The sequence below is a fragment of the Epinephelus fuscoguttatus genome, linkage group LG3 (assembly GCF_011397635.1).
Source record: "Epinephelus fuscoguttatus linkage group LG3, E.fuscoguttatus.final_Chr_v1".
Taxonomy (NCBI): domain Eukaryota; kingdom Metazoa; phylum Chordata; class Actinopteri; order Perciformes; family Serranidae; genus Epinephelus; species Epinephelus fuscoguttatus.
This window is the reverse complement of record NC_064754.1, coordinates 14,284,762-14,296,600: the sequence shown is the minus strand read 5'-3', so window position 1 is coordinate 14,296,600 and position 11,839 is coordinate 14,284,762. Positions and strand designations below refer to the sequence as shown.

At 40.8% G+C, this 11,839-nt stretch overlaps 1 protein-coding gene across 1 annotated transcript; it reads left to right on the top strand.

The window, feature by feature from the left end:
- The first annotated feature begins 37 nt into the window (after positions 1-37).
- Positions 38-9,890, top strand: tmem176 (transmembrane protein 176). Its single transcript, XM_049569827.1, has 7 exons — positions 38-170; positions 2,415-2,543; positions 4,289-4,399; positions 4,633-4,689; positions 6,008-6,154; positions 6,288-6,404; positions 7,844-9,890. The coding sequence occupies exons 2-7, from the start codon at positions 2,418-2,420 to the stop codon at positions 7,901-7,903; spliced, it is 618 nt and encodes a 205-aa protein (XP_049425784.1). The 5' UTR covers positions 38-170; positions 2,415-2,417; the 3' UTR covers positions 7,904-9,890.
- Positions 9,891-11,839: the final 1,949 nt, after the last annotated feature.

The window sequence follows — 11,839 nt, the reverse complement described above, 5'->3', positions numbered from 1 at the left end:
AGCTCTGCTGATTCTCATCCACAGACGGAGAACAAACTCCCACTCTCTCTCTCTAATAAACACATCCCCGCACGCATCCGCCTGCAAAAAAACAGAGGACACAGAGTGGTCGATAGACGCCTAAACCTAAAAGGAGGACACATTTATAATCTTATCTCGGGGGAAAAAAGGTAGGAATTAGCTGTTTTGTGTCTTCTCATAAACTAAGACAGCAGCTTAAATGTTACTGCCAGAGTGAGGAGCTTTGGTGTTAAGAATGTGCGTAAAATCTTTTTAATATGTAGAATGATGTGGTGATTAAGGAGATGATTTGTTGATAGGCTGTGTCTGTGAACAGGCGCACGGCACCAGCTTTTCCCAAACACCGTGGCCTTCAGCCCAAGTCAAATGGGGGACGAGCTTACGCAATACGCTCTAATCAAATCGTGCGTAATGTGCGCGTAAATGTTAACGATCATCTAGACTGCAGCTGCATAATGATAGAAGTAGTAACAGTGCTGTGTAAAGCTCTGACTGGATTCAAGCGCACATGGGAGAAGTTTACCTGGAGCAGAGGTGGGAGATGGTGGAGTCAGGGGCCCATGGCACTGACAGTCGGTTTTGTGTTTCATATAAAACGGAGACCTTATCATCATCAGACTGGTGCTACCTCCAGCTGTATTTGATTTGATTGTTGCACAGTAACGTTGGATCACACCTCTGCCATTATTTGATTTTCAATAGGAGTTGGATATACTGTGCAATATTTCTCACCTCTTGAATGTATATATTTATTCAACATACAATGCACATAACTACATATTTCTTATGTTTACTCGTATGCTAATGTTGTTTTATTCTACTGATGTATATATTGTAGTTACACTTTCATACAGCCTCAGCACAGTGATTATATATATTTTATTTTTTTACTTACTTTTAATATCTTAAGTACTAGTGTTAAACACTGTAGCATAATGCAGATTTTACGTTTTTCATTTTAATTTGTTTTATTTTATTTTATTTTATTGCTATATATTTACATACTTCTATTTCATACTCTTATTCTTACTTCTTATCATTTTCTATTCTTTGCACTTGAGTGACTGAATCAAATCCTAATGTCATCTGTGACACTGTCTAACATTACCCACATTTGGGAAATCAACCTGTGTCATTGAAGAGAGAGCAACACTTTGATAGCAGAAAGCGAAAAATAAGATTATTCCTCATGAAATCATCCTGTGCTTTTATGAGAGCCAGCCAAAAGCAGCAACACAACAAAATACACAAATCTGTTTCTACTAGTGGGACAACCCTATGTCATGTATCATGTTACAAAACTGTGAACATAGAGCCGTCAAAAGCTAAACCAATCACTAGAATAAATGTTGGTATGGTACATTTCTGCAGACCGTGGGTAAGTTACATTATAATGTAGTGGATACATTTAAACTTTACAACCTGTGGTTAGGTTTATGCACAAAAACAACTTGATTATGGTTAAAAAAGATCATGTTTTGGCCTTGAATTTGTTTTGGTGGCACAATCCCAGCTGGAAACACAGCAGTGGCTTGGTAATAAACAACTGGTGTTGTTGTTTGACAATAGTAGTGACAAGTATCACATTGTCCACCATCCCCTCCACCTCCTGATGACAAAGTCAGCTCACATACTATGTCACATTAGAAACGCTGATATGCAAACATGCAAATGTAAAAACATATCGCAGAAACGTACAATGCCAACACTTTCTTCTGGAGACTGGGCTGCAGAAGTCTCCAGGCTGTCTGAAAATGTGAACCAGCTCAACAGTTGATACCAATGTGTATTAGCAGTGTATCCCAGTGTTCCAGGCACTCACTGGTTTCCACTCCCCTCTGTGCAAGAAGACAGTCAATCAAGAGACTGCTTGCCTGCCTAAATTGTGTCATTAGTCACGTTGAACATGAAGCCTGCATTTATTTTCATGATTTTCACATCACGCAAAAATAAATGGAAACCAGTGGTTGCCTGCAAAGGTGACAAAAAAGCATCTGAATTTCTAAAACACAGCAATATGGTGGCAAAACAGTTAGCCTTTATGTTGTTTGGACTAAATGGGGTCAAACATGCAGAATTACAGGTATAGTTCTTTAAAAAAGTCCTAAATCTCAAATGCATGTGGGCGATGATGTTTACATTGGGGGTTTAGGCAGATGAAATTTGTTCAGATGAGTTCTTGTGTGTTTAACAATCTGTCTGCAAAGTGCAAGCTGATGTATTTATTAATTTAAGAGATTTTATTATTTGCATTTTATATAAAATACTCGGTGAGCATTTTTATGAATATATTTTTTGATAATGTTAAAAAAAATGTTACACTGGAGTTGTCCTTTGTGTGATCTGTAAGATGATGCTGCAGGCTGATAAGTGGGCTCTGCTCTCCTCTGCAGGTGATGGCAGTGGCAGTCTCTAGGGATCTGACGGTCCAGGTGCTGCAGGACACCAACGCTGCCAAGCTGAATGATACACAGCAGGCTCTGCGCGCTGCTATCCAGAGAGGAGAGCCCAAATCTTTGGGGGTGAGTCCAGAAATCTCTGTCACTGTGTGAGTTTAGTTACATTCCCACACAGAAACCACATGGAGCTGTAGAGGGACGAGTGGAAGTTTTTTTGTAGGGGTCGATTGAGGAAATGACCAAGCTTTGCTCATATTTAAGGAAGAGAATGCTTGGGGACCAGACATCTGTGAACTTGTGTTTTATTTGCTCTGTTAGATGTGCCTGGTCCCCCTCCAGTGGCCTGAAACATGCTGGACCAACCACAACCGTTTATCTTATATGGGGCATGCAGCTGAAGTGAAACTTTCTGTTGACGTCACTATCCCATCAGTATTAAAAGGAACTGGGCAGTATATGTTCCTAATAGGTAAACTCACCAGCTCATCTCTGCACGCTATAATCTCTTTACAGTTTCCATCGTTCAAGTGGTATCTTTTTTCCCGCCAAGTCCCGCCCTAATATGCTATGATTAGGGGGAACCAATGCTGGTACTGCAGTGCACATCTACAACATGTCGAACAGCTTTGGCAGAACACTGATTTGTAACGTGAGGCTGATTTATTCCGTGTTTTTATTGGTTGTTATAAATGGGTCCATTTGTTTTGGAGAGGAAGAGAGCTCTGTGGATAATTCGACTCCTGGTAAAAACCTCCTGAACAATGAACACTGAAGGAAACCTAACCTGGAGAAGTTTCAGCTGGTTGTAATCTGCAATTCTCACCACTAGATGTCACTAAAACCCCCTAAATCATACACACTGGACCTTTAAGTGATCAGAGTTCAGTTTTTATTTTTGTCAAAAAGAATTTTTTTATCTTCTCCTTCTGAAGATTCTGGTTTATAAATATAAAGTGCTGAGAACAGAACCTCCATCCATCCATCCATCCATCCATTTACATCCACTTATCCAGGGCCGGGTTGCAGGCCAAGCAAAGCAAAGCATCCCTCTCCCCAGCAACGCTTTCCAGCTCCTCCTGGAGGACCCCAAGGTGTTCCCAGGCCAGATGAGATATGTAATCCCTCCAGCGTGTTCTGGTTCTGCCCCGGGGCCTCCTACCAGTGGGACGTGCCTGGAACACCTCTAACGGGAGGTGTACAGGAGGCATCCTGATCAGATGCTTGAACCACCTCAACTGACCCCTTTTGATGCGAAGGAGCAGCAGCTCTACTCCGAGCTCCCTTCGGATGTCAGAGCTCCTAACCCTGTCTCTAAGGCTGAGCCCACCCACCGTCCTGAGGAAACTCATTTCAGCTGCTTGTATCCGCGACCTCATTCTATCAGTCACTACCCAGAGCTCATGACCATAGGTGAGGGTTGGGACCTAGATGGACCAGTAAATCAAAAGCTTCCCCTTCCAGCTCAGCACCCGCAGCACTGCAGAAGCCGCACCAAAACGCCAATCCACCTTACATTCCATTGTACCCGCACTCATGATCAAGTCCCCGGTATACTTTAACTCCCTCGCTTGAGAAAGTAACTCTCTCATAACCCGGAGGGGGCAATCCACCGTCTATGGTATACCATCGAAGACATGCCTCCGCATCGAGAGCCTCACATGTCCACACATTCACACTGAGAGCTGTCTAATGGGACCAGTGCAGCTGCTGTGTTTAGTTCAACATCAGCTTGATGATACAGTCATTGTGGAGGTGTTTGGTGTTTTGCCAAGCCGTGACTAATCCTTTACAATGTCTTGCTAACTAGTTAGCCAGCTGGATCCTGGATCATTGATGTCACAAGGTTGATGTGTGTGTGTGTGTTTCAGGTGAGTCAGATTATGCTGGGGCTGATGATCATGTCCTACTCCATCCCTCTTCACTTGACCGAGATCACTGAGGTGGTCCGCTTGGGAGTTCCTTGGTGGAGCGGGCTGACGGTGAGTCTGTGTGTGTCTGAGGACTTCATTCTGCTTTTTCCTCTGACTTCATTTAGATTTCTAATGATATCATGTCTCCCTAAGATAAACGAAAACTTATAGCACAACTTTTTAAAGGCTTTGGCCAGCTGAGCACAGGGATCTTAATATTGTGATGTAATGCAATGTTCCTCTGCGCTGACTGTCTTCTGTCTCCTGGGTGTGTGTGTGTGTGTGTGTGTGTGTGCTCCCAGTTCATGACAGCAGGAGTGATTGCAGTCATCTTGGACAAACGCTGCACCATGAGGACTGTGAGTTTATAGGTTTTGTTATGTTTTACATAAGCAGAATCACATCAGGCTTAAAGCTGGGGTAGGCAAAAATCTGTAAAAGGTCAAAAATGAAAATACTCTCTCTTCCTGTATCTCTGTCCTAAGCCCCTCCCACCTGACGACCATGGGTATGAGCACACGATTAATACAGCAACCCAGTGTTTGCTATACTGATTTATGTCATCTTATTTCATTGTAGAATTGCATGTAGCACATTCACTCAGCACCTAATTGCCCTGCTCACTCTCTCAAAACAAGAGCAAGCCAATATTAGTTACCCCACCGTCCCTTTGCCTGGTTCCCTGGAGCTTTGGACTGCTCCTCATCCAGACCAGTGTCAGATGTCACAGCGAGCTGGTGGCCAGCAGCAGTGCTGGGTCTAATGTGTTGGCTGATCTGGCAGAGAGTTGGGACAGTCTGGTCCCCTGGAGCCAGGGTTTGCGCTGGCTGGATTTGTGTCGCTGCGGCTGCTGACTGGGGCTCCATCTTTATAGCTACTGCCTGCGCTTCTCCCAGTGAGACAGTCTGTTGTGGCAGAGTGTGAGGGGGAGGGCACACTGTAATTCAAGGCTCTAGCTAATGTTAGCAACATAAACATGAGCTAGGAGCCGCACATTCTCTCCATCTCTGAAACGTTTCGCCAATATTAACGCGTTTTATTTCCTTTATTGTCTGACTCTCTTTTAGACTCTCTTTTTGATAAGTCCGTCTTCCTTTTTTGGGTTGCTTTGCAGTGTAGGCAGTTGTTGCCTTTGCTGAAAATAGCAACTTTCTCTGCACTGAATCAGGCTTTCACCAAAGGGATATGCATGGGCACCTACTTTTGTAGAACAGCTATAGGAACCCCCTCTTTCCTACAGAGAATCTGATCCAATCATGTCATTTGGCTCTAATGAAATGATTGGATGGGCTTGTCACAGGCCTGCAACAGCCACAGATAATGGCTATTGGGGTGTAAAGAGAATTTAAACAAAAATATATTTAAAAAATGCTTCTAAAATAAGTTGCCTACCTCAGCTTTACGCTTTAAGATACCTGGAGGCAGAGCTGGTGAAATTGGTTCAGTCAAATTACTGATCAGATACATGAGAGGTCTACTCTCTGAGTCTGGAATCAATACACAACAACCTACAAATATTCAACACGTTCAAAAATCTGTGACTGGCCAAAAACAGTTTGGGTTGAACCCCAGCTATGTCTCTGCTACAGGTACTACAGCAGCTGCTCATATTAATGCTACTGCTTTTCTGCCCTCTCTAAGGTTTAAAAAGATAAAATTCTGTCTGTGTTTTTTCAGCTGTGGGTGTGTTTGATAGTGAGCATGGTGTCCACTGTGCTGTCAGTGGTGGCTTTAATCATCTACTCTGTGGACATGCACAAAAATCCCGATGTACCCTGCATCAAGACGGAGCATGACACCTGTCCCGAAATACACTACGCCACGGTTGGTATCAGCTTTTTTCATGTCACCATGCTGTCATGTCTAAAGTGTGTCTTGTGGGTAACGCTAGAGTGTCCAATGGAAATGTTGACTGACCTTAAAAGTTAATGTGAATGCTGTTTGTCCTTTATGACAGAAGCTGAGCAGAGGATTGAAGACATCCCTCCTTGTCTTCAGTCTGGCAGAGGCAGTCATCTCTGCTATTCTAAGCTTCCTTCTCTTCAGGCAGAGACACAGCTTCGGACAGTACACTGTAAGACGCCAACACCTTTTCTTAATTAGCAAAGTCTTGATTAATCTACTCAAAACAAGAGTAGTCAAAGTACACTACAGTGTGATTATATTATTATCCTGCTTATAAATCTGTAGCATGATAATATCTTACTTTCAGCTTGTAACAGTTTGACAAGACTCAATATGTTACTGTCTTGTGTCTGTTGCTATGGCAATGATGTAGTAAATACCACTGACACTGACTCTGTGTTTTAGTGCAAAATGCATTTAGACGTTGGCTTCTTCTAAATTATAAAAAGCTGAGAGTGCATGACCTGACGTTACGTGACTCAACTACTGCTACTCATCATGGTGTAAACACAGAGGAATTTCCACTCTGGCACTACTATAATCCAAAACACTGAGAGACAGAGCTGCTGTAGATGAGTGATACTCAGCTTATGGCTCACTGGCCAAATCTGGCCCATACTAGGGTACTGAATGGCCCGCCAACCATTCACAATACAAACAAGTTGATTCACACTGGGAATTTGTTTTGTACTTTGAGTATCAGGGTTCCCCTAGCCTCTTGAAGAGACATGTACCGACCCAGAAAAGACTCAAAATGGCCACAAAGAGACACAAAACAACTACAAAGAGACACAAAACAACTGCAATGAGACTCACAATGACTACACAAATGGGCAAACCAATCAAATGGAGACACAAAATGACCACAAAGCAACTACAAAAAGGCTCTAAATGATGAAATGACTACAAAGAGACACACGATGATTACAAAGAGATACAAAATGACTACAGAGACAAAAGGCAACTACAGAGACGCAAAATGACCACAAAGAGACACAAAATGACCACAAAGAGACACAAAAGGACTACAAAGAGACACAAAAGGACTACAAAGAGACCACAAAAAGACACAAAATGACCACAAAGAGACACAAAATTACTACAAAGAGGCACAAAATCACTACAAGGAGACCCAAAATGACTACAAAGAGACACAAATTTACCACAAAGAGACACAAAATGATCACAAAGAGACACAAAATTACCACAAAGAGACACAAAATTACCACAAAGAGACCCAAAATGACCTCAAAGAGATACAAAATGGCCACAAAAAGATACAAAATGACTACAAAGAGACACAAAAAAGCTGTAAAGACACTCACAGCAACTACAGAAAGGGGCAAAACAATCAAATAGAGACACAAATGGACCACAAAGACTCAAAATGACTACCAATAACCGTTGACAGCCATTCTTGGCTGTTGTCCAGTCCCATGCGTACAATGAACCTTTTCTTTTAGTGCATCGAAATGCAACTTAAAATATTGAAAAACAGTTTAACTATTAATAACTTCCTGATATGAGAAGAATTGTTAGATGTCCAAAGCCCTGACATGAATGCTGACTCTCTCTCTCTCTCTCTCTCTCTCTCTCTGTCTTTTACAGTCTCTCGATCAAGCTGCTTCATCAAGTTCCACAATGATCAAATCCCCCAACCTGAACTGATCAGTCACTGGACCAGTAGTCTTTGATGTGGTGGGTCACTTCTCATCAACAAGCTTTCACAGAGGAGGCTGGGCTCAATCGTTCAGAAGTAATCTGATTAGACTACATCAAATATTGAAAAAATGGGTTGTTCAAAAGAAAGGAAAAAGGGATGTAACTCACTTTTGTTTTTTAACTGGATCAAACTTTCGGTATGTGTTTTTTAAAAACGTTTTAGTAGGATTGGGATACCTTGATCCAAAAAAATCAGGATTATCCTGATCCCAGCAGACAGATGGATTCAGGGCGGATTCCAAGAATAAAATGCAGTTTTATATTGATCAAATATATGTACATTTATTTATACTTTGCACTTGATTGTTTAACCATCGACATTAGGCTTCCGTATTAGCCTTCAGCACTGTAATGTTAATAAAAGGCTTTTGTCCCATAAAGCAGTCCTCCATAGCTGTCAATAACAAACAAAAATACACAATTTGAACATGTCTTGGATATATTTATATCTCGGTAAAATATCTCTCTGTGTTTTTGTATGCATTTCAGTAGGCTCATATTACATACCACAGACGTTTCTACTGTTTGTTAATAAAAACTTTTATGTCGCTAATAATACGAATCAAATTACATAAATATAATATTGCATATATGCTATGATAAAATCAACTCTATAATCCCAAAGATTTAACTTCTCTGCAAATCCAGCATTCAAGCTTTTTGTCTTTCACAATGAGCCAATGCAGAAAAAGTCAACTATGCCCCTCATCCAGCAGTCAGGTACACTGTTCCCATGGTGCAAAGTGTCAGAGATGTAGAAGTTAGTGATGGGATTTCTCATTCACTTGTGAGAGCCAGTTCAAAGATGCGGTTCGGTCTTTGCTCTGTGTGTGTGTGTGTGTGTGTGTGTGTGTGTGTGTGTGTGTGTGTGTGTGTGTCTGGATCAAAATTGGGATCCCACATCTGAAGTGGATTTGACGTAGATTGACAAATAGCCTAGGCCTCACTTTTCCCACACATTATTGCCCAAGATTTTCATCACATTTAAACAGTCAGCTGAATGTGCCTTTAGATTGTGCAAGTGTTTCAGGTCAACTGTAACAACTGAGAAAGCCATATACAAAAGAGGAAAATACCAAGACAGCTTAGTGGCGAAGTTGACTGACCTGTTCGAAGGCATATGGCTGATGAGAGGTCCCACACCCAGAGGACTTCATTTAAAGGTTTTTGGTAAGACAAACAAAATAATTTGGGTTGAGCTACATACCCCTTATAATCAGTTCTTATTTGAGAATGAAACAGCCATTGGCTTATGATGTGACCTGTACTGTAAACATTCAAAGGCTGTGTCCTTGCTGCTGCAGCGGCCACAGGTTCAATTCCAACCCATGGCTCTTTGCTGCATGTCATCCCCTCTCTCTCTGCCCCTTTCACACTGTATCTATGTAAGTATCTCAGTATAAAATATACTGAAAGAATGAGCGTATTAGAAGCAATAAAAATGTTTTTTAAATCTGATTATAAGCTCTGAGATCTGACTATAAGCCTATGCATATAATAGTTAAAAAACATGGATGTGAAATGTGAAATCTGTCTTTTCTTTCATAAAGGATGGTCCAGTGTGTTTGATGCTAAAGGAGACAAGAAAGGAAGCATTAAAGCACCTTTCCTTGGCATTTAGAGAATTCGCACAGCTGTTATCACAACTGCCACTTAGGTATTTCGGGGTCATTCCACTCAGTCGGGAACCTTCCTAAGCCGAAAAGTTTATTTGACGATGAAACCTCACTTCTCACTTCACCTCTTTCTTTGAAAATGTTTTATGGTGTTGTTGCAGTCTTGTTCATCTAAGCTTTGGAACAGATGTGTGTACGGTGCAAAGTGTCCATGATCAATTGCGCTGTTTTTGTTTTTCTGTTTACAGTGTCATAAAACATGTGTTCCTTGATTTTGTCGTCTTTGATATACAAAATAAAATCTTGTGTAAATACAATTTAAGTCTGCGGTGTTATGTTTCAGTTCAGAGGAGGACCCGAATGCAGACAGCTTGAGTCTTTAACAAAAAGCAAGCTTAAATGTAGCTGATTGAAAACATCCATTACAGGGAGGCAACGAAACAAAAGCAGAACAAAAAAACAAACTAAAAACCAACTGGGAAAAGCACGATGAACAGGGATGAGCACAAGAATAACGCGGGGATGAATGCAGGAACAGCCTCAGGATGCACCCAGGATCAACAACAGACAAACTGACAAAGAACAAAGGGAAACACACAGGTACATATACACAGAAAACAAGGATGAGGCACAGCTGGAGTAGGTGGACATGGGCAGAAGGAGGGAGATGGAGAATGGCTAACATCAAGGGTGGAGCAAACAAGACTAATACAGAATAGGTGTGAAGGGAAGACTCTGGGAACAGGGAAGGACTAACGAGACAGGTGTGACAGAAATGGCTATGCTCTCCATTCACAAAACATGTCTTTATTGCCTGTACTGAGGGTACATACAGAGTTTGGCAAGCAAGCATTTGTGTATGCAGCTCCGTATATGTGGCATCTCCATATATGTGACTTAAAGTTAAAGCACTGATTGGTTCCTCTCGGCCGTTTCAAAGGACTGTTACAAGATTTTTTTTTACACAATTTTCTATATGCCTTGTCACGGTGTGTCTTAGCTGATCCTCGTAATCATGTGTGGTCGCCGTTTTTTGCATTTTTATAGTTCATTTCTGAAATATATTAACATACTTTTTGAGCTTTTCTTTGTAGTAATCTTATTTTGTGTTTTATATTGCTTGTTTTAGAGCTGTACATTTTTATTCTGTATTTTTGTTCTGTTTGTAACTTATGTTGCTGCCTGTCTTGGCCAGGACACTGGCAAACCATAACGAAGTAGTGTGGTTGCTTAAACCTAACTGCGTCCATAATAGACATTAACAAAGTGTTTAAACAAGTTGCACCCATAAGACAGCTGTATGTCACATACAGACGTTAAAGGGTGGGACTCGGACACCAAACGGTGCTTTCAGCATCAGTATCACATGCCTAGCCACAAGAAAGCGTCATCCTTAAATGAGAACACGTTACACAACTCTGTTTTACTAATCCTATCAATGGCGTGTGTTTAAGAACATGATGGACCAAATAGAAACATCTAGATTTCTATCAGGATGTTAAGTTCAATGTCCAGATGTTACTCATTTCCAGCTGTTCATCATCGGCTGTTAAGAATGAATGTCTTTATTTTTTATAATTTATTTATTATAATTAGTTATAATTACAACTACAGGGGGAGTTGAGTTTAAAAATATAAACAGCCAGTGTACTTCAATTAGTCATCTGCCATAAACTAATAAAAATACAAGTCAGTTTTATTCATGTAGTGCCAAATCATAACAAAAGTTATCTCAAGAGTTTTCATTAAGAGCAGATGTAGACCATCCTCTTTAATTTACAGCAGGGATACGCAACTTGCTTTGCTTAAGGGCCACTGCTGCAAAACAACGGGAGGCCAGGGGCCAGTTAATAAATAAACATAAATAATTAATACATAAATAATTAAACAAGCTTTATTTTGATAATCTAATAAGTTATATTAAAAAAGTTTGTAGACTGTGTGGAAAACAAATTGGAAAACTGCAGTCTTGCTGAATCGCAGGAAGCATGTTGTTTGGTTTCGGGGTTTATATTTCGGGAAAAAAGTGAGAATGTAAAAAAAAATGTTTTTTCATTTCTGCTTAAATATTGCAAAGATCAAGCAAAATTATAAGTTCACAAAACTAATGCATGCACTACTTAAATGTGCATTGCAATATTTTACAACTGGTAACACACATTTGTCTTTACTGATGATGCAACGTCAGACTGAAGACGGAAACACAGAGTTACAAGTTGAAAATTCTCTCTGATACCCGGCAAATGAAAATTGATCCACAGTCTAG

Excerpts from the sequence above, each read along its gene's own strand:
- tmem176 (XM_049569827.1), top strand. The coding sequence starts at position 2,418 with ATGGCAGTGGCAGTCTCTAGGGATCTGACGGTCCAGGTGCTGCAGGAC. Across the intron at positions 4,400-4,632 it reads CTTGGTGGAGCGGGCTGACG|TTCATGACAGCAGGAGTGAT; the intron begins GTGAGTCTGTGT and ends GTGTGCTCCCAG. Across the intron at positions 6,155-6,287 it reads CCGAAATACACTACGCCACG|AAGCTGAGCAGAGGATTGAA; the intron begins GTTGGTATCAGC and ends CCTTTATGACAG.